The sequence below is a fragment of the Achroia grisella genome, unplaced genomic scaffold, assembly GCF_030625045.1.
Source record: "Achroia grisella isolate CSIRO2021 unplaced genomic scaffold, CSIRO_AGI_Agris_v1 utg807, whole genome shotgun sequence".
NCBI lineage: Eukaryota > Metazoa > Arthropoda > Insecta > Lepidoptera > Pyralidae > Achroia > Achroia grisella.
The window spans coordinates 1,645,831-1,668,789 of NW_026713028.1; the positions used below are offsets into that span (position 1 = coordinate 1,645,831).

General features: G+C 33.4%; 4 protein-coding genes across 4 annotated transcripts; 2 read left to right on the forward strand and 2 right to left on the reverse strand.

The window, feature by feature from the left end:
• LOC131851784 (odorant receptor Or1-like) lies at positions 1-6,121 on the reverse strand. The gene is made up of 8 exons (XM_059202335.1): positions 5,784-6,121; positions 5,153-5,290; positions 4,439-4,607; positions 3,026-3,129; positions 2,108-2,207; positions 1,523-1,627; positions 790-945; positions 1-65 (listed from the first exon to the last, which is right to left on the reverse strand). Exons 1-8 carry the CDS (start codon positions 6,119-6,121, stop codon positions 9-11), a joined length of 1,167 nt encoding a protein of 388 aa, XP_059058318.1. The 3' UTR covers positions 1-8.
• A 1,865-nt stretch (positions 6,122-7,986) lies between these two features.
• LOC131851717 (conserved oligomeric Golgi complex subunit 2) lies at positions 7,987-12,679 on the forward strand. Its single transcript, XM_059202252.1, has 6 exons — positions 7,987-8,166; positions 8,259-8,486; positions 8,606-9,452; positions 10,520-10,725; positions 11,800-12,245; positions 12,323-12,679. The coding sequence occupies exons 1-6, from the start codon at positions 8,089-8,091 to the stop codon at positions 12,594-12,596; spliced, it is 2,079 nt and encodes a 692-aa protein (XP_059058235.1). The 5' UTR covers positions 7,987-8,088; the 3' UTR covers positions 12,597-12,679.
• LOC131851718 (DNA polymerase iota) lies at positions 12,668-14,824 on the reverse strand. The gene is made up of 2 exons (XM_059202253.1): positions 14,679-14,824; positions 12,668-14,582 (listed from the first exon to the last, which is right to left on the reverse strand). Exons 1-2 carry the CDS (start codon positions 14,687-14,689, stop codon positions 12,767-12,769), a joined length of 1,827 nt encoding a protein of 608 aa, XP_059058236.1. The 5' UTR covers positions 14,690-14,824; the 3' UTR covers positions 12,668-12,766.
• Positions 14,825-15,296: 472 nt separating this feature from the next.
• Positions 15,297-22,959, forward strand: LOC131851762 (protein phosphatase 1 regulatory subunit 21). Its single transcript, XM_059202306.1, has 8 exons — positions 15,297-15,466; positions 15,546-15,740; positions 16,936-17,076; positions 17,601-17,852; positions 18,657-18,740; positions 20,061-20,387; positions 21,237-21,332; positions 22,350-22,959. Exons 1-8 carry the CDS (start codon positions 15,392-15,394, stop codon positions 22,494-22,496), a joined length of 1,317 nt encoding a protein of 438 aa, XP_059058289.1. The 5' UTR covers positions 15,297-15,391; the 3' UTR covers positions 22,497-22,959.

Here is a 22,959-nt window from a genome sequence, read left to right on the forward strand (position 1 = left end):
GAGTGTCTTTAGTTCTTATTAGTTTGGTTTAAAACTGCGAAGTAAGAGTAGGACATTCGGAGAATCTGAAATTGAAATAATTAATTTAATGAAACCCATTTTAATGTTTAGAACGAATTTACGGAAGGAAAATAAATAAACTGGTTCATTGTTTTCAGGCATCAACAAGTATACCTACACCTGACAAGGACTTTTTTTATGAATTCCAAACAGCATAGCATATAACAGAGGAAAACAAGAGCCATGAAAGAGCTCTTCAATATGAACACAAACATGAAAAAGGAATGTTTAGTAATTATAATACTCAATTTTATAATCTTAAATAAATTATGTAAATACATATACTAAGTCATGATGAAAATTATGACTTCGATTTACGGTTTTTTTTTATAACAAGGCAATATTTTCAGGTATTCATACCTGAGATCCACGTAAATCTTTTATGATCGCACTAATTCGGCCGAGTTTGAATAAAGTATTTAGTCCTGTCACAGTTAAGAGTTAGAGGTTAACTTTGATCTCCTCTAGATATTAGAGGGTCAGCTAAAAGATCGGCAGTAGCTCTAGGATGCAGATGAGTAGAAGTTTCCAATGGGAAGCTACTGTACATGACAGTATCACAGAACAGATTCGCTTATAATCCTGGGACTGATCGCAAATGTACTCAGAGAAAAAAATAGATATTAGAGGGTAGAGTGCATATTTCGCAAAGATCATGTTTCACACAAGCGGGCTACAAACAGGTAAGATGTGCTTCATTTTGACAAGAATTTGCAGTTTTTTACTTACAGTCACAAAAGTTTGCCTTGAAAGTGTTATGTAATGTCCAGCACGGAATACCATGGGGCGACTCATGCGCATCATGGCGAAACATAGATCGCGTTTAAACTTTATATCTTGTTCGTACCACATGCATTTATACATAACTGTGTGCAGTTCTTCGCTCTGTAAAATGTAGACGACGATGAAAATAGAGTTAATTATTATGGAATTCAATACAACATACTTATATATTATACATGTTATAATATAGTAGTATAACATCTCAGAGCAATTTACATAGCGCCACCTAGTTTCAAGCTACACAGAACTTATGTTATGGGTACTAGAAAAATAATAAGTATACATAGAAAATACCCAGACCAATACTAATAATCATAGGGTCGGTAAATGTCACCCATTTCAGATGCCAAGCAGCTTGCATTGTAAGATGCGTTTCGTTTCTAAGGCAGTAAATAGCGAAGGTTATCTTAGCTTGATAGTTACATCTGATATTTTGACAGTTTATTCGTCATTTAAATGATATAAAAAAAATTGATTATTCCAGATTAACTTGTATGAATCTGGTTACGTGACATTAAGAGTAGCCTACTCTAATCCTATCATAATACAATAGGCTATCCAATCAACAGTAATAATCCGGAGAAAGTACTTAACTACTTAATAAGACAAGAAAGAACTAGTAAACGAAAAAATAATTAAAAAATACGCACTAAATAGGTACTGTAAAATATGTACTCACACCAGCAGTAAGCTCATGTCCGCACCAACAGCATATAAACAACTGACATGTCATCACCGACAAGTACAGGGCTATTGAGAAAAACTGCATACTCTGCCAATCTATCTAAATTATAATACAATATATATTTGCAAACAAAATATTACCGCTAATTATCAATATTCACTATCTTAAGTTGGCTGGAAGAAATCTCTTTTAGAGATAAACCCACTTTTGCTGACCTCCTTTTTAATATCCATTTATTATTTTAAATTGTAATACAAGTTTAATTCAGAATTATGTTGCATTTAAAAGCAACTTAGAATATCTTCAAATTCAAATTCAAAAATCATTTATTCAAGGTAAACTGGATGGTAGGGAAAAATATTAATACAAAAATTAATATTTTTACGTACCGTACAGTTCAGTATACAGATTCAATTGAGAAGAACTGGCAAGAAACTCAACTGAATTTTTATTAATTCCAGCTTATTTATATGGTATACTTATATAGATGCTATTTTTTTACTTATCTCATAAGTTATAATGGTGGAGAATAAATAATTAATTATAATAACGAATGTCGATTAATGAAAAAACACTAACCACTAAAATCCGTAATGCGGACATACAAACAATACCAACTGACCCGGAGAGTTGAAAAAACAAATACGTGTGGTACGTGTTTTCAGCCAGTTGAGTGAGTCTAGAAATATAAAAAAAAATTGTAACCTATACAAAATATAGGCATGTCAAGTTCATTCACAAGATTTTACTACCCCATCTGGGATATTCTTGTCATTCTAGGATACTTCTTGTTCTAGGCTACTACAAACTGAGTGCGTCCTAACCTAACCTATTTCTGCCTGTGGATTGATGACCCAATTGCTAGCGATGTACCCTGTCAGGTTGACTTTTCACTTCGGTTTCACCCAGAAACCATCCTGATAAATTCTTGGTGAATTTGTCACGATGTGCCTGACCTGACCTCATATTCATCCTATCTGTACTCATATCAGTCCTATCATCCTTTTAGTGTATAATAATCCATTATCATCCACTAAATAAACCTATTTCTGCCGCCAGCAGCTTGCGTTGAGTGCTGTGTTTCACTTGAAGGTACTTTTCCGAACCCTCTCTGATCGACATCCTGTCCCATACAATCAACGATCAATAGAACGACCCAAGCCGAGGTCTAAACCCGTAGAGGTGCGGTAACCATAGAGTCAAATGACAGCTCACCTTTAACCGCTCCATAAGTTCTTCCGCGAATACTTCTTCATTCACCTTTAATTTTATGCGGTGAAGCTATAAGGCTAGCTACAGCCTACAGCGTTAGAACATTTTATAGTATAAACGATGCTATCGTTCAGTGGATTATTGAAATATGGCACAGATACAATATCTAAACCCTAATGAATGACACCTCATTGGTAGTATCTGACCGAGATCTCAATATATTACGTCAAGTCCATCGTATTGTTTATTGATATATGTTTTGACTATTTCCCAATTCTTACTTACGTTATAACGGCTTGATGCTGCACTACACACTCAACAAGTATTTTATGATTATCTGTTAACAATTTACTACGCGCACTCCCTTTAGTATTACGTGTTGAAGCAACCTATAAAAGTAATAAAAACCATATAGCTAGAGACTATTATGTAAAAGATTCTTAGATCAATTAATTTTTCTCCTTTTACTCGATTATCTACATATTTCAAATTACATTTAGTTTATATTATTATAAATACTTTCCACGTTACACAACTAGGTACAGGCAGTCACCGTTTTTAGAACTTATTATTTTTTATAGAGTATTAGCTACTCGCCCCGGCTTCGCCCGGGTGTACATATGTTATATATATTAACCTACCTCTAGAATCACTCTATCTATTAAAAAAACGAATCAAAACCCGTTTTGTAGTTTAAAAATTTTAGCATACATAGGGACGGACAGATTGCAACAGAGACTTTATTTTATACTATGTAATAATAATTGATAATGATCTATACTTTTTCCTAATTATTTTCACGTACCCTAAAATAGCTTTGTATCGCGGTGGTTATCCTCATCACTGTAGCGTTATATATGTTGTGATGAGGTGGCGCTACATAGTATATTATTTATTGTAGTATGTAGGTAGTGAGTATACCGGTAAAATGATTGCACGATTTATTGTACATTATTAAGTTTATTGGTAATGTACTACATGGCTTATTAATTACGCGTACAGTCGATGCGGAGTCGAGACGTAGACTGATAGTAGTGGAGACAAACTAATGGAAGGGTCTCAAGTGTCTACAGAAATATTACAAGTGTAGGCACAGCTTCAACCAGCTAATAACTGTGTTTTATTGCTGAGCAATCTCACAAGCAAGAGCAAGCACATTTAAGTTATGACCTTTATGTATTACTGTGGATCACACATAATGTGACAAACTTGTTAATTCCACGTTGAACTATGTACCTATTGTCAATATTTATAAAAGTGTAATTGTGTTACACGATTTATCTGTCTATCTATGTAGTATTTGTCATTTTAAAAAATATTAGTTCTGCATATGTGCCAAGTCTTTGTTAATAACTGCCTCACTATCACAATCATTATTGTAGTGTAGTGTAACATGAAAAAGTGTATTCTTTCTATATTTGAACTCTGGAGTAGTGATTTATCCTTACAATTTCCATCCGTACATTCCCGGCCTCTCCGATAGATCCCCCGTCCCGAGGTTCGAACCCCTAGTGGTGCACTCAGACTAAAGTCGTATCCGTTACGCGGGAGTTGGCTTTCAGCCGCTCCATAAGTCGTTCTGCGGGATTGGAGTGCCATCTGCACTCGCCCCCTGTCGTCCGGTGTGGCTGTAGAGACTAGCTGCGGCCAACAGCATTATAGTATACATAAATACATACATAATATAAAAATACATACATTCATAATCTTGTTTTTCACGATGTCAATTTGAGCACAACCAAAAATAATCATAGAAAATGTCACGCTGTCGACACCGAAGTACATGAAAGCACTCATTGAAACCGACAAAAACTGGAACAAGTAGCCAAGCTCATATTGAGGTGACTTCTCATTTGTCAGTGGCATCCTGAAGATATTGATATATATTATAAGTTTACCTCTAAATACGGTACATATGGTAAGACTCGGATTTGTAGTACAGATATATAACCACAGCTATACTTTGGAAAAAGTCGTCTGTGTGAGGAACAGTTTGCGTTGTATAAGGTTTTCTGTTTGAGGGTGCGATATGGCAGTTTTATTACAGGCAACATCTAAATCTCCACAATGAGGAGTACCATGGACGTTACATGATGATATGATGTCCATTGTGCTGTTCACATAATCAAGCGACTGTTACCATTTACCATTAGGTTGTTTGCCATTACAGTCAGATATTAATAAAAAGAAATATTTCTTGCCATATTTTCTCAACCTAAAGAAGCAGCTGGATTCTTTATCTAAATTGTACCTGTCAATATGACTAGAAATAGTATTATATCACTAAATTAAATATTTACTAAAGTAAAATTTTATTAAATGCGAAATGCTTTAATTTGTCACTGGTAATTCTTTACTAGTATGACAAAGAGTTGTTTCTACCATATTTTTAACCATAAATTAAATATTTACCACATCTCCAATGGAAAGTTCCGAGTTCCTTTATCATCGAGTAACGGTTTTAATGCCCATAGAGCACAAGTGGTCTGCGAAGTTAACATAAATGCTAACAGTAATCTTTTTATACGCGACGCGTGAAAGGTGAGAATCCTTAAAAAAATTAAATTTATAAATGTGCTACACATAAGAATAATCTGTTAAATTATAATGTAGATTGATTCAGTAAAATGCATGTCGAACTATTATAACATGGGAATCGAACAAATATTTTAAATTGTTGTAATACTTTCCTTTCCAGTTCGATACAGATCCATACTGTTCGTGGCCATATTAGCAAATGCTATTTGTAGACTAATGTTCTTACGACATGAAATTTTTACTTGAGAAAGTCTAACATCCACCTATTATTTTAAAATTTCGCATTTAAACCACCTAACTATACCAAGGAGTAGAAAACTAATATGAAAATCTGTTTTGCTTTGAATAAAATGTTTCAATTGTCTAATTCCAATTATAATTGACTCCATTAAATCATTAATATCAATCGATTTTTGCAATTCAGATGGTGACAAGTGATCTAATAGAAGTAACGATTTTTTTTAATATTAGGTGGTGAAAGCGCAGGATGCATCTTTATACTTACTTTTCATGTTCTATGGATCGCGGCCTAAAAATATCGGCGTTCATTTGTATTATCAACTGTCTAAGCATGCCCATATTCACCTGGAACACTGTAATTTTAAAACAGAGACAAGCTTGTGTGAACATCAAATAGCAGGCCTGAGAGACTGCCTCCAAATCGCCCCACACTTGAAAAATGTGTATCATCTGGAAAGTCAGAAGCAGGTATTGTATCGTCATCGTGAAAATTCTGTGTACTTTACGTGTCAATGACTCGTTTTTTGAAGGGATCCATACTCCCAGAGATTTCATTATAAATTTAGCTCTATATAGAAAAAGATTTTCAGAACTAAAAGTCATTATGTCTATAGTTTCAAAAAGAATTGTGTTAGGACTAGTTTATCCCAATGGTTGTTTTGCTATAATAATTTAAATCTGTCAATGATTATTTTGTAGTTGTATAGGTACTTAGGGTCTATTACGGCCAATAAATAGACCAATCATTACATCCAATTTGATTAAACTAACGGGGTGTATTAGACAATTTGTAGATAATGCTGGTTAATTATACATTTCATAATACAGGTTGATTAGATCTGATATGTGGATAATATTAGTTAACCAGGTGTCATTATGAAAAATCATCGAATGTTTTTAATTTGTTAAAAAATCATAACAAATTAATATGAAAATTGCTGTGCATGTACAGACAGGTGGTCTGATTATACAGTAATTATATTTCGATTCAGTTATCGAATTAGGTACTGCAGCTACCTAATAATAAATTAAATTTAATATACAATTGAATAAAAAAAGAATATTAATTATTCTTATTTCTAAATATATATATTTAGAAAGCACCCAGATCGTACAAACAATTATAGTCATGAATACAAATGTTTATGCCATAAGAGGAATCAAACCTGCGACCATCGGAAGACCACCAAGACAGTCAATAAATCACATGTATATTATTTACTCGCATATACATGGGTAACACAGGAGAGACAGGTAATGGAACTTTAAAATAAAGCAAACATTAGATAGGTTTCTCAATGGAACATCCTATAGTAGGTAATATATATTGATGACATTTTTCGCCATTATATAAACCTATGTTTACAGAATTTCCCTCCTATCTATCATTACAATAATTGTACAGCATTTAGTCAACACAATTTAATGACTAATCCATACTTCATGTACCTAATAAAATTATCTGCTTTATATACCTATCCAATATTTTTTTTAATTGTGGATGACAATGGAATGGTGCACCCGCCTGCGCTAACGGTTTACGCTGATGAGGCTAGTGGATGATGATAAGATGAACATGCAGTCAGGTCAGTTAGCCCATCGTGATAAATTCACGAATTCACCAGGAATGTATCATGCTGGATTCCAGGGGGAACCGCGTGGAGGGCACCTGATATGGTACCTTCCTCGCAATATTAATAACAGATACTACTAATAATCCCCTCCCCCCCCCCCCTGTCATATATTCTTATTTACAAGTATCTAAGCAAAATAACTTAAAACAACACATACAGAAAATAACTAGCCGAACCGTTTCACACGAGCTTCACACGAATAATTCAACTATTTTATATAATTCCAGAAAAGAATGAGGATGAAGTTATTAAGATAACACATGTCGTAATATGGGTCTTGATCCATCTAATAACGATCGGAATTTAATCACTAATGGAGGAGATCATAACGCTCATATATCATGAGGCATTATCACGATCAACTAACAACCATAACATCATGCTCATCCTATTATCCTCCACTGGTGCATGGGGCACCATAAACCGTTAGCGCAGGCAGTCACAATTATCATCTATTAAAAATAAATACAGAAACCACCTCTTCGCATGCCTTGGTACTTGGTGAAATTGTGGTACTATAGAGTATGATATACCTATATTGCTCATGGAGTGTGTCAGGAGTCTACGACATTATAATAAGACTTTGTATGGCACATATATCTAAAGTGTTTTAGTAGCCTATCCTTCAATTGTCCATCCCGCAATTTGCTCACTGGTCAGGTGACGAAATAATTAATTGTAGGGTATAATGGGACTGGCATTTTTAGCTGGTATTTTTAGTTTGTATAAAAGTCCCTAAATTTCAAAGAATTAAAGATACCTATTTATGTGTGTATCCGAAACAACCTGACGTGTCAAGATATGTCAAACGAAAAATGTCAGTGATGTGTCAAAATGATTGCCGATGTTAGTGTTCTTAATAGATAATTAACATTTTTTTAAGTTATTTCTCCTAATAATGGTGCCTTCATGATACAGTGATAATAAATCGGCTACATGGATAGTAATACCATGGAGTTCACACTACCTCCAGCCCCGCGGGGTCTATGTTTCGATCGAAACGATTTTGTCAAGGTAGTCCTTTCAATTTTCCCTATAAGAATACATTGAAATAAAATTTGTTTACTGTGGTATGTATTACAGACAAATTCTTTTCTTCCTTCCAGACAAATTTTTCTATTGATAACTTCTTAGAGGAGCATCAAAATGTGGCTTCGTTGGAGACAATGAGAGACGATCTAGGCATGTACTTGAAAGTTCTGAGATTGGCTATGATTGAACTAATTAATAAGGACTACGCCAATTTCGTAAACCTGTGTGCCACTCTCATTGGTTTTGATAAGACAATAGTTAAAATCGAAGTGCCATTGGGTCAATTAAATGAGGAGATATTGGTAAGTAACTTTCAATACAGTTTATTCATTACTGTGCTTGTTATAACTACTCACATATGATTCTACTTCGCCTATATACATATATAAATAGTTCTAAATTAAAAAAAAACATGTTACAGAGTGTGCAGAAATGTTTAGAAGATGCCATGAAAGAGTTATCAATGTGGCTAAGCCAAAGACATGGATTACAAAAGAAGAAACAACTCCTCAAATATTATGGTCAAACTATAAATTGCTTAGCTACCTTAGATAATATTCTATATAATATATCCGATAAAAAGAAAGAAGAGCAGATTGTACTAGCTGACCGTGCAGCGATGCAATACAATCTAGTGAAATATTCAATTGCTAAATGTGATTGTTTGATAAAGCCAGAACAAAAAACACAATATGATGAAGTTGGTGCAAAACTAATACAAACTCTCAATGACTTGCTGTTCCAGTTCTGGAATGACAATGATGAAGAGAATCTGCTTAAGACATTAATTACACTCGCTTCGTTAGATCGCATTTCTGAAACTGAAATGTTAATTCGAAAGCAAGCTGTCTCTCCATTACTACAGGAAATCATTAATGAGTCATCACTTCAGAGAAGTAAGGATGGCCTCCAAGAGATTTATAAAAGAATTCTGTTGTTATTAGACACAGAATTGAAATTACTTCATGCAATGACAGAACATTCCAAGTTAACATTTCTAGTGAAGCAATATAGGTTTTTAGTTAACTGTTTTTGGTGTGAAGTAGAGAGTAGGCTTGAGGTGAATTTGTCATCCATATTTGCTCCTGGCAACCCTCAAATATTTTATACAAGGTATAGTGAGAGTATGCAGTTTATAAAAAAACTAGAGAAATATTGTTCTAATATGGAGACAATTAATTTATTACATCAAACTGCAGAGTATCGAAGTTTTCAAAGGAGATGGAATTTGCCAGTTTATTTTCAAATAAGATTTCAAGAAATTGCAGGTAAGTAAATAATTATTTATTTATTTGCAGTGTGGACAGATATTACCTATATCATTCAATTTATATTCAGTAATTAAGTAACAAATATAGAGCATTATATACATGATTACTACAGTGGTGATTCTATTAATATCACAAAGTACTTAAATTAATATGTAATTATAACTTAATTAAAAATTGTCATAGACTAAATTTCACAATAAATTATTAATTTAATAATAATAAAATTAACATTAAGTACCATTTATTATTATTAATTTTTCTTATTTCATACTAGTTATATATAAAGGTTACACTATATCTGTCTGTTTATAAAATATTCACATTGTAACATTTCTTGGGCTGATCAATAGGAATATATGTAAAGCTTAAGTTAAAGATTCGTGATTTAAATGTCTCCTACTGTGTAGGTGGTAAATATAGTTTATATTTCTATAATTTAATCTAACTACCAACAACATCAACCATAATAATATATTAACAATATATATGTTGTTTATATATTAGACGTGAGTATATTTCAATGTATGTTGTAATACAACAAAAGTATATGATTATTATTCAGTTTTTTTTATATTTGTGTATGTACTTTATACAGTCAGTGTGCTCATGTTGATTATTTTTTGATAAAAACATTACTAGAAATAAATGTACATATTTCTAATATTCTGTTGTCAAGAAGATATATAGCAATACATTAGCAGTTGAGAATGTGTGAGACTAACATGTTGCAAAGAGTTACAATTGTTCACCCATAGAAATTATAGCAAACAAACTTAAATTTTATTTTGTTTCAACAATTACGTATATAATTTTTAAAAAACAATAATTTAAAAATCTAGTGCCTAAATGTAGCCCACATTTGTGTGGCAGCTAGATAGGGAGTATATTTTAATATGGAATTCCCAGAAAATTGTAATGTGTTGATAAGATAAGCCTATGTACACATTGACAGTAAATTGTACTATGCAGACCGTTAATGACGAGATACTTTGCTATCTACTATATAGCATGATCCTGCAGTTTCTTGGAAAGTTATACATATATTTTTGCAATGGACATTTCAGGAAGCTACGAAGCTGCATTACCAATGACTCCTACACTAGAGAATAATGATGGTTTCACTCTGAAGGAAACATATGTATGCTGGAAGGCAATGCAGGATTGTTGGAGTGATGGTATATATATTGATACTCTTGGGCACAAGTTCTGGAAACTTACTTTACAAATGCTCTCAAGATATGCTCGCTGGACTGACAATTATTGTTCACAGGTATTCATACATTTACATAGGATTTCATTAATAATAATCATAGCTGATTTTTATTAACATTAATATGGTAGACTCAACAGTAATCCTATTTGAACCAAGATATGACCCAATTTTGCACACCAGTGGAGAGTAAACTTTTATTGAAGTCAGAAACAATAGTCATTATGCACATTATACACAGCAGCATTATGTATATTATTTTATGTGGTTGATAAGTATAAGTTATTAAATTTAATAAATTCAATTTCAATAATTTTTTTGTGTAAAAACCTGAGTTTCTTTAAAAAATGAATGATGACCCTTCTGGTTCTTTACAAAAATCTTGGGTTTTGTACAGTTACCCTTCTATTTTGATACAGTCATCTCAATTTCCACAAATATTAATATTTTTTTGTTGTATCATGTCTTTTACATTATTTGAATGAATAAATATTACTTATGTGCAGTCAGTGGAGGATGAAATCAGATTAGTTAGCATTTCATAGTGAATTAGGAATTCACTATTGTCTCCTTGGGCACCAACTATGGCACTATGGGATACAACTTGGCATGTTATATTAAAAATGAGGCATGTCTCCATTACTGCCAACCCCGAAAATCTCTCTTCTTAGGTCATATATTTCTGATTGTGATGCTGCCTTATGGATTAATACAGAAACTTTCGCATTAATATTTACGGGTCAGGGTAGGGGGCGCCACCATGTTATGTCGAAAACAAGGCTCGTTAGTAAACTTAGATATTGTGATATTTTGTGATTTTGCAATACATAAATAAATATTTTTATGTAATAAATGCTGTATTGTAGTATTAAAATAAATAAAAAAAATATTATAATGTTGTGTGAGACAAAGAGCTATTTTTGTCTTGGGGATAAAAATAAACATTGTAGGTGAATATCATGATTCATTTTCTAAACCCTCTGACGTTTATTGAATTCAAATGGTTATGTGAAATGAATCATGATATGAGTCAGGTAATGTATACATACATAATGAACAATAAAGATATTATATAACTGTAATATCTATAACGTTCGTTAGCAGGGTGATAACTAATAATATTGTTTCTTTCAGAAAATATCATCACAAAAAAACGAGCCAACAGCTGTAAATAAACATTTGATTGACAACAGTATTAGTATATATGTCGACACACAAACATTATTGCAAAGGCTACCTTTATTTTTACAATTTGTTGAAAACAAAATGCCTAGTAAATGTAGCGGACTTCTTAAATCAAGCTTAAGTTCATCTGAAAATATGTTGAGAGGTACAAATGAGAAAGTAAGACATTGTATAGTGAATGAATTGGTTGAGTTTTTCAATGTACAGTTAAAACAAGTCAGCGATATACCAAGATTATACAGGAAGACCAACCGCAGTGTGCCTACAAAGCCCTGCCTTTATTTAGAAGTAGTGTCCAAATCGATACATGAATTCAATGATGATGCATCAAAACGGTTGGATAATGCCTTTTTAGTTGAACTGTATGAAGCATTATTTAATGTTATGACAGCTTCGTAAGTATAAGTTCTTTTAGCAGCTTTTTAAATAACATTGCATTGATACAATTTGATAATCATTTAAATATTTTTAGATATTATAAATATGTAGAAGATGTGTTAACGTCAGTGCAAAAAACTGAAGAATCACTTAGAAGACTGAAGCAAATACGGGAGAAAACAACACAACAGAGTACTGAGAGCGCCAGTATAACTGACGGCGACAAAATACGGCTGCAATTGAATGTGGATGTTGTATCATATGGCAAGGTAGCGGAGGCACTGCAGGTCAATGTAAATAGTGTGCAAAAGTTTACAGAATTATATTCCATGGTCACAGATGCTGTAAAAAATATAGATATTAAATGATATGCCCACTTGTATAATAGCATTTGATTTTTTTATGAGAATAGGTGAAATATAAACCATTTTAACATAAACATGTATTTGATCAGCTGAATAAAAATTGTATGATTTGAAAAAATAGAAACCATTCACTTATCACTTAAAATAATTAACAAGATAAAATCTTACTAATACTATTTGTGTGGAACAAAATATTTTAAGAGTGTGTTCGGTTTCGCTTTGTTCGTGGTTCTTGGACTACTTCTTGTCATGCCTGAACCAGTAGGGTTCTTCCACATTACTTTCAGTTCCTGTTGCATCTCATCAGGGAGGGCATTGAATACTTCCTTATCCACATAACTAGGACAATCATCACAGTTGCCACCTTCAGCAATGTCCTTCATGGTGTCTGATGCATCAGAGAGATTATCTTTAGCAGGACTGGCCCGAGGCGTCAGTGACCTGTCTCTTGAATTCAGCCTGAGTTCTGAGACCTTTTCTAACTCTTTTGAGTTTAACCGTAATTCACCAACTTTCAATTTACTTGGAGATGCAACTTCCTCTTTTGAAAGACATCGTCTCTTAGCTATCCATGTAACCTTCTTAGGCTTTTTAGGTGAAGGTTCTACTTCAGCATCAGACAAATCTGTAGTGGTGCTACTACTAGGTGATGCAGCTGAGTAATCCATTGAAGAGGCAGATGTATCACAGTCATTTTGCAAATTCAATACGGACTGCACAGAAATGTCATTCATCAAATAGTTTACAATTGAACTCCTACCAGTCATGCGCTCCTGAAACTTGGTAAATGCCAGCCCTACCAATGTCAAATGGAATGGTTTTGATAAGTCAATAAGCTTGTTGAATAATCTCATTATAATTGTCATTAGTTTTTGTTGTCCTACTTCAGTTACAGACAGGGCTCCATTTGTAATTGTAAAAATTGATGCTGAGATCTGGCATTGTCTTGACTCCCGGTGACTGCTCAGTCTTTTTGCATCTTTCTTTCGTAATGTGACTCTTAATGAAACTGGAATGCGTCCATCTTCTCTTACCAAAATGAGTAACCTTTGCAGTAATGCACTGAATTTGTCTTCCACTTCACTCTTTACACTCACAGTCTTAAAGCTGTCCTCTAGTCCTATACTTTGAGGCTTGCCGGTTTGTTTCACGGGAGTATTGTCTTCCCCTAAACTTAAGTTTCTCAATCTGACTGCCATGTCACCACTGAAATGTCTCTTCAATATATCTAAAGGTGCTTGCTGTAAATCAATCACCGAGATAATTTTTTGAGATATTAGAGCTTCAGTTGTTTTGGAACCAATACTTGGAATGGATCTGATGCTGTGCAGAGTAGACATGAACTCGGCAGCATGTTCTGGTGATATGGTTGTCTGATCATTGGGCTTGTGCAATGGGCAGACCAGTTTTGCCAGTAACTTATTGTGTGCAATACCGGCACATGTTGTGAATCCTAACTCATCATATATTTTCTGTCGAATTTCATTTGCTACTTGTGATGCTATCTTCAGTCTAATGTGACATCCACACACACATTCTGTGCCATATTCGTTGTAAATGTGACCACTATATGTGACATTATTAATGTTAACACATTTTAATTTCTCCTCTACCAATTTTGTGACATCAATAAAATTTTCATCCATACCTAACTTTTCAACAGGACATTTCCATGATTGTAACAATTCAAAAATTTTATTGGACGCCGCTCTGTAGTCGTGCAAGTCCTCGCCGTTCACTAGCTTAAGGTTGGGACATGATTTCAAAGCGTCTGAAACCAGCATACACTTTTGCACACCGTAATTCCGAGCTTCATAGTTACTGGTCACTACAATGTTTTTCTGCTGTATTCCGAGTGGCACTGCACGTAGTTCAGGGTTGCGCAGCATCTCCACTTGAGCGTAAAAACAATCTATGTCGATATGTACAATGCTCCTTGGGTGTTCGTTTTCAGCATAGTTACAAGTGGAACTACTTGATTCCATGTTCCTGCGGAATTTACAGAGTTTATTCATAATTTGCATTGTTAAAACTTAACTTTACCTGTTGCAATTTATAGTGTAGTATTATGCGACAATAACTAACCTAATGTGCATGAACCTATCATTGAGAGTTTAAATATATTTTGTAGCATTTAAATATGTTTAATAACTTATAATTTGGCGTTTTTATTTCATAAATGGGAATATATTGATAATTTAGAATTGGACAATCACGACACATCAACAGAGTGGATGTTGCCACTACAAAATACGGCCTAATCCATAGAATATACTTAATCTGAGTTGCCAACCTTGAAATATTTGCCTTATATTTTATCCCGTCAACTCGTATTTCGCCATAAATATAACCACACTACATACCTAACTTGTTACTCTGCCTATTCTTACTAAACAAGTTTTAGCAAACTTAAAGTTGGTTTTAAGCGTACACTACATTAACTAAGAATAATTCATATTGTTCACGTTGATTTATGTTTTGACCTCAAAACAAATAGTGACTACATTAATCTGGTTCTGAATTAAAACCTACTGCAACAGATTTTAACTAAACAGTGAACTAAAACAACAAGATTATGTTTTCAGAACTCTTGTTCACAGATTATATATGCATGTCTATTGACATTCGAAACGTCATTCGCTCATAATGTATGACGTTCAGCTACAGATTATAAACGTAAAATGTCTACGTTACTCTGTGAAATTTGCCGAGCAAAGTGGGTGTTCATTTCCAACAAATAAACATTTCCATCCTAATTAACTGTTTTTCATTGTAACTATACGGTAATGTACTCATGAATGTTAATAATGGAGGGGCTGCCAACAGGTGATATTCAGGCAAAGTATCAGAAACTAGCATCCGAGTATTCCAAGGTGGGATTTACAATCAATTTATTGTGTTGAAACACGTATCGCAATTTGTGTAAATGCAAATGTATTGTTTCCGTTACAGCTGAGGGTGCACGTGAAGGTATTAAAGAAGGGAGTACTTGATGAACAAGCCAAGTCCAATGAGATTAAGGACACTTTGAAGGAAAAAGAGAAGTCTTTGAGAAGATGTGAGCTTGAAATAGATTCATTGACGTTCAGAAACCAGCAACTCACGCGACGTGTGTCTGTCCTCCAGGACGAACTCGACGCCTTGCAGGTCAGTACCAACTAATATACTGTCCAGATCAGATACGATTAAAATACTAGTACTCAAATGTAATTAATTTTCTGTACATTTTCTTTGATTAGTCATATGTATAAATAGTATGCATAACATGATAACTAATCTGAAATTTAAAATTTGTAATCCTGCACTTCTTTGTTCTGTTTATTTTTGAAAATAGAAATTACTTATTCAAAATGGAAAGGACCCCTCCACCACTAATGTTTTAGTTAGAGGATTTGATATTGTAATATAAATATATATAAAACAATATTTATTTTAAAGATCAACACACAAGTTTCTTGCTCATTCTTCTTGTGATATATCCGCATTCAAAATGAGCAGTGGAATAAAAAAAATTGACTATCCAAAAGTTCTTATATTAAGTTTATTTGAATAAAGAATATTTCTATTTCTGATATACTAATTACCAAATAAAAAACACATAATATTGGTGTGCAAGGTTCTCACATATGTATACTTAGTATATAAAACAAAAGTTAGATGCTTTTGTTTGAATATTTCTTTTGTTATAATAACACTAATAAAACTTGAATTAATATTTTTTACATAAAATAAATGTGAAACTATGTAAATGGTTTATTGAATTCATTTTCTTTACACTTAAGAAAATGTTTAGTTTGTTTTCAGAATAAAGCAAAATTTCAAAAAAACAGCTCAGGCTAATTTTGGATTGATTGTTTGTTTGAATGTAATCATGCTATAAGCAAAGTATTCCAATACTAGTTAAATCTATGTAGTTAGTTCATATATTGTATTTTTACTACTAAGAACTTTATTATTTATTTTTGTATAGGGGCCGTTCAAGTATTATGTAAGTAGATTTATTACCATTATTTAACCCGTCTGCAAAACTAAGAAAAGCTCTTACCCCCTCCCCCATGTTTACGTAAACATTTTTCAATCAATATATTGTTTTTTAGCAAAGACAATGCGAGGTTGTCATATGCGTAAAAAATTAAATAACTGCTGATGATGTAATAATTTAGACTCCCGCAACCCCCACATCATCCAAAATAAGGAAAGCAAAGACCCCACCTGCCCCCTATAGTGTTTACATAATTCTTGAACTGCGCCATACCACATGATTTTGTGTATAATAAATAAAGTGACTGACAGCAACAATTAGTCTTAAAATTAATGGTATTGTTTATTTACAATGTTACAGTTGAAACTAACAAAGAAATCAAAAACTAAAGGAGATGAAAAACAAGCATCAGCACCAAGTAATTCTGGACCATTTGATGCTGGCCTACTTCAAGAAGAACTCCAGAAAAAGATAATTGAGAATGCCCAATATGCATCGCAGGTTTGTGTATAACATGGAAACTGTAGGGATTCCCAACATTTTTCAACTATATTAGTACTATTAAGAAAGAGCTTCTGCTCTTTCTTTGTTACATACAAAGGAGTCGTATTTATTTACTTAATTACTTCTTCTTTTTAGTTTAATTAGAATGGCTTCCACCAAATGAGGTCTTTGATTTTACCCATGTCTTATACAGACAGAGTTAGACAGACACAGTGGTGTGGTGTTTTTTTACTGTGTTTGTAAAAGTTGAGATTGTTTCATTTGGCTGAGAATGCTAAATAAAAATATAAGGACAATAATACTTAAAACTACTTAGTTTTTTTTAAATAATATAAAAAATTGTGTGGTATATTTACATGTTAGATCTTATCATACTTAAATGGGGCCACTTTTAGTTAAATTTGTTACACAGATATGGTTTAATCTTAGATTAACATATAGGACCATGTTATCATAATTAAAATAGTTTAAACCATGGAATTGAGTTAATGAATTATTGAGTTAATGATTATCAATTTCAGCTATCTGACAAAACATTTGAAGTGTCCCAACTGAAGGCCTCTCTAGAAGATTACCAGAAGCGCATAAATGAAAGTGATAGCAAATATAAATGTGAAATTGCTAAGCTGAAAAATAAGAATCAGGAATTACAGTTCACCCTCGAGGAGGCACAAAAGGACAGACTCGGGGGGACGCCTTGTAAAGTTAATTTGCCTGGAAACAGTCAGACAACTAGTTGTAATGGTGATTTCCTGTCAGAAGGGGGAAGCCTGGTATGTTATATGTTTATTTATAAATTTACTTAACTGTGATGATTTAAGAAAAGGATGTTGGATTAAGTTTATTGTTGTACTAATGATGACCTCGGTGGACTAGCGGTCTAGCACACCGCTTTACGTCCGATGGTGGCGGGTTCTACGGCACAAACATTTGTATTCATGAGTATGATTGTTTGTATCGGTCTGGGTGTTTGCTATGTATATTATGTATGTATTTACGAAAAAAAGTTATCTATGTACTTGTATCAGTTGTCTAGTACCCATAACACAAGCTTTAGCCAGCTTAACTTGGGTCTAGATGGCGTTGTGTAAATTGTCCTGAGGTTATTAATATTATTATTAATACTGTAATAATTAAATTTAAGCATAAAATAAAGTCACTCCTGCTGTCTGTTTTCTTAGATCGTTTAAACTTCGAAACCGATTTTAAAGCAGTTTTAAGTAATAAGTAGTGATTCAAGAGGATGATTTGTAGGTGTAGTATAATATATGTACACCCGTCCGATGCCAGGGCGGGTGGCCAGTTGCAGGTGCAAAATAGGTTACTAAATATTTTTGAAATCAGTTATTTAGGTATATATGATATGGAATACTTTACGGCGATAAAGAATTAATTATGATTGTTTCTACAAGGAAGTATGTGGAAGTCGACTTGGCATAGTACATTGCTGTACCGTGCGATGAATCGAACACGTGGCCACGAAAAAGTAAGGCGGTGTGCTAACCCGCTAGACCACCGAGGCCGTCACATTTATTCCCTTGTAGCATTTATATATGTTGTATATTATTTAATTTCAGATTGGAAGTGAGGATGCACTGAGTTCTGTAGACGACCTGAACATTAATGAACAGCTTAGTATAAAAACACACACATTAGAACAGGTATGGTATTATATGTATTATAGGAATAATCATTGTAAGTATAGGCATTCTTGGCACTTTGGACGTAATCGAAATTTAGCTTAATGTACATCAGCACAAGAATAATAATATCTCAGAATAATTCACGCAGCGCTATCTAGTCCCAGATTGTGTACTATGGATACTAGACAACTGATATATAATAGAGGCTAAATTCAAATTTGAGCTTACTTCATAAAATGTAATTAATCTTATATATATAACTAGCAGACACGACCACGCGTTTATATGGCTAAGGTTCTTGAATAAAATATTATTGCGACTATAAATTGAGATGTAAGCTATCATATCTTTCAATTTGGATCAAATTGCACACAATGTGCAAATCAAATTTGCAATCGGTTCAGTAGTTTAGGAGTGCATTGCGGACAACCAACGTGACATGTAATTTTTATATATAAAGATGAAAAGAACAGAACAGTTTTACTAACAGATTAGTCTGAAGAAGTTCTTTCTATTTCCCCTGGAATTGTTAATTAAGGTATATATCTCAAAATTTTTAAAAATTGCGTGCAAAGTTTGTTACCAATAATTGAGTGGTGTACCTGCCCACTAATGGCCTGAATATGCCATGTAGAGAATTAATGGATGATAAGATGAGCATGCGGTTATTTTATTCTTACTAATATTATAAACGCGAAAGTTTGTGAGTATGGATGGATACATGCTTGTTAGTCATTCACGCAGAAACTGCTGAACGAATTTTGATGAAATTTTACAGTAATATAGCTTATACATCAAAATAACACAGGCTGTAAATTTCACTCTGGTGAAACGGCTGGGAGCAGCTCGTTATTTATATAAGAACTAGTGGATCCGACAATTGTTATCCTACCTAGAATAGAATCCAGAAACCTATTGAAATAAATCTACACTATACGTAGTTAGCCCATAAAAAATATAATAAATTCCCATAAAATAGGGTATACCATTGCCAGTATGGGATTCAAGACAGTTATATATTTGGAGTATAAAAATCCCCAGAGAACTTCAAAATAAATCAGACTCATAATTTTACTATATTTAAACGAGTTTTAACACTAACAATTTTATGGTATATAAAGGTCTCTCTCAACGCTTCGACGTATGTTGCACTAAAAGTGGTCACGAGTTGACTGGAGTAACAGCGAATTTAATGTTGTAAGGTGCTGGCAGTTTGTTCAACTACAGTTGTTAGATTGTCCGGAAAAAAATCACTACTATTTAAAACCCGTTTAACAATATTAATAACGTGTGATAAACGCGAAAGTTTAAAACTAAATATCATGATTCTTCTTTCAGGAAAACCAAAAACTTAGAATGGAGTATGAACTTCTCCAAATGGAGAATGAAAGCCTGAAACTTGAAGTAGCAAAGCACGAATCAGCGTCACAGAAACGGAGAGGGGATGGACATGACTCTGGGGACTTTAATAGTTTCAATATGACCTCCGTGGATTCTGAGGGTAGAGTTACAGGTTTATTAGGAAGTTTAGAATCACCGTTCCTGTTAAATCAAGAGGTGCAGTTGAGGGAAGACAGAATGAAGATATACTTTAGGAATAAGCTTAGTGAACTTAGTGCAGAGAAGGATGAGCTGAAAAGCAAGACTGAACATTATGTAAAAGAGGTAAGAGACCATCCAAACATTAGATCAGTAATTTAGGCTTTTTACTTTTAAATAGTCATTTATATTAATGTACCACTCAATTGAACTGAAGGCTTGACACGGAAGAAGCAAGAAACTTGTCTATTGCTCTATTGTTTAAAAGAATTAATTAATCTTACTAATATAATAAACGCGGAAGTTTGTGAGTATGTATGGATGTTTATTAGTGTATGGCGCAAAAACTACTGAATGGGTTTTAATAAAACTACAATTATATAGCTTTTATATCTGAATAACACATAGGTTATAAATTTCACGCGGCTGAAATCGCGGGCACAGCCAGTTATATATATAAGAAGTTGCGGATCCAACAAATGTCATCCTAGAAAAACAGCCCCACTTACCGTGTTCCATTGTGTTTACAAATCATCCAGAAACCTATTGAAATAAATATGCATACAAAATTTCATCTAAATCGGTCCTGTTGTTTAGGAGTTGTTAGGTGAAATACACACAGAAAAATGTTACTGATGTTATAAACGCGAAAGTTTGTGAATATTAGGATTGATGGATGGATGTTTATTACTCTATCCCACAAAAACTACTGAAGCTATTTTGATGAAACATTACATTAATATAGCTTATACATCAGAATAATACATAGACTGTAATTTGAATAGATATTATGCAAATTCTGCGAAATATAATCATAAATGTCAAGTAAGGTAAAAAAAGGGAAAGGAATATAATTTTAATCGCGTATGTAGATCTAATGACCAAATTATCCCATAACATTTTCTAGTTTGCTGGAAGCGCGGGTCTGTGTGTGCTAGTTTTATACATGTAGATAAAAATGTATTTTTATTCCAGTGTGAATTATTGCGGCTAAGGTTTGAGGAGATGGAACGTGATAAACAAACAGATGAACATACATTACAGGAAAAACACAATACAATCAGTAGACTGGTGAGTCACAGTATCTATTACTGTTCTACGATAAATAAACGTTTATCGGCTCTGTGTTATGTTTGAAAACGTGAATTATTTCTTTATGTAATTGGCACATCCAATTATATAAAAAATAATTCACGTTTAAATAAACTGACGGCCCACCTGACGGTAAATGGTAACCATCGCCTATATATATATATATATATATATATATATATATATATAGTGATGCGATTTATATATATGTATATAAATCGCACCACGGACATTACTTTATCATGTGACGCCTATGGTACCACTCATATATTGACATTTATTTATTCTTGACAAATTACATTGTGTTGATTTTCATTATAATTGCATAAATTACAATTTACTAATTAAATGTCAATCATTCTTATCATTCCGGAGGTCTAAGATGCCATGCCTCTTATCCATCGTCCAGTGATGCTGTAAAGGTCACCTGCAGCCAACGTTACCTCTCTCATCCTATAATCGAAACACAGCTTACAAAACAAGCCACTTGGCGGCTGAAATAGGAGAGACTAAAATACCCACATAGACCATATTTTATAAACCCTATCTTGGTAGAATATAATTGTATTTAATCCAAATTTGCTATATCCATTTATCAGAATATCTAAGTTTCAATCCCAAAGTTAATAATATAAATTATTTCCAAGTATGGCGATATTGCTGCCCTCAAGTGGAGCGATATTGCTGGGACGGTGGTGGATTATTTTTGTCGTGTGCTATTGGTCCCCGACTTATACCTTCCGACCGACCGTTGTAAGGTCGAATTTGACCTACACTAAACAAGTCTTTATATTTTTGGCTGACTTTCTGATGCCACCAATAACGAATCTACCTAAGATAATAAATCCGAAAGATGACGGTAGTCGTCCATGTGTGAGATTCAAATATACTCAGGAAATGTTGCGATTTTGCGTTCAACACGTCGTAGAATGTTGACAGTAACCTTTTAATAACTTGTTAAGGTATATTATTATTATTATTTCCGTAATATATTAGGAAGAAGAACTGCATTCCACATCTCACAACTATGAGGAACAGATGTCAGTTTTGACGGAACACGTGGCTGGTCTCAACGAACAGCTCACGCGGCAACACGACGAGATCCAACTGCTCAAACATCAGCTCAGCACCAGGAAGAAGTAGCCCAGACTGAACCTGTACAGGTTTAATGGAATTGTAACTAGTAACTTCACGTTACCTCAGTGGAGACTCGGTTAACCGGATTGATAAATTGTCAGACATTCAGCTAATATTTTTTAACGTGGTAGGCGCGTATAGTCGGTATAGTACGCTAATAAAGGTGGGTTCCCATTATAACCATCTTCATAAGATCAAATTAGCTTGTTTATTCTTTTGTAGAAATATGACATATTAAAGGTATGTAAAAGATTTATCGTAAAAGGCATACCATCAAGGCAGTGATAGTATTCATGAAATATTCATGTAAATATGTTTGCAGGGTGTACATACATTTAGGATGATCCTACGGTACACGATAATCATTGTTGAATTGTTTTTTTTGTGTCATGACACGTGGGCATAGACAAAATTTTGTACTATTTGCTTTTTATTTAGAGCTGGCATTCACTATGATTATATAACTATT

What these genes read in the sequence shown, in the direction of transcription:
- LOC131851784 (XM_059202335.1), bottom strand. Translation starts at nt 6,121, where the DNA reads ATGACTTTTAGTTCTGAAAATCTTTTTCTATATAGAGCTAAATTTATA. An exon ending in CCGCATTACGGATTTTAGTG is followed by an intron (nt 1,628 to 2,107) that starts GTTAGTGTTTTT and finishes ATTATAATTTAG; the next exon opens with ATAGATTGGCAGAGTATGCA. An exon ending in GACATGAGCTTACTGCTGGT is followed by an intron (nt 946 to 1,522) that starts GTGAGTACATAT and finishes TACATTTTACAG; the next exon opens with AGCGAAGAACTGCACACAGT.
- LOC131851717 (XM_059202252.1), top strand. Translation starts at nt 8,089, where the DNA reads ATGGATAGTAATACCATGGAGTTCACACTACCTCCAGCCCCGCGGGGT. An exon ending in AATTAAATGAGGAGATATTG is followed by an intron (nt 8,487 to 8,605) that starts GTAAGTAACTTT and finishes AACATGTTACAG; the next exon opens with AGTGTGCAGAAATGTTTAGA. An exon ending in AAGATTTCAAGAAATTGCAG is followed by an intron (nt 9,453 to 10,519) that starts GTAAGTAAATAA and finishes TGGACATTTCAG; the next exon opens with GAAGCTACGAAGCTGCATTA.
- LOC131851762 (XM_059202306.1), top strand. Translation starts at nt 15,392, where the DNA reads ATGTTAATAATGGAGGGGCTGCCAACAGGTGATATTCAGGCAAAGTAT. An exon ending in TAGCATCCGAGTATTCCAAG is followed by an intron (nt 15,467 to 15,545) that starts GTGGGATTTACA and finishes TTTCCGTTACAG; the next exon opens with CTGAGGGTGCACGTGAAGGT. An exon ending in ACAATACAATCAGTAGACTG is followed by an intron (nt 21,333 to 22,349) that starts GTGAGTCACAGT and finishes GTAATATATTAG; the next exon opens with GAAGAAGAACTGCATTCCAC.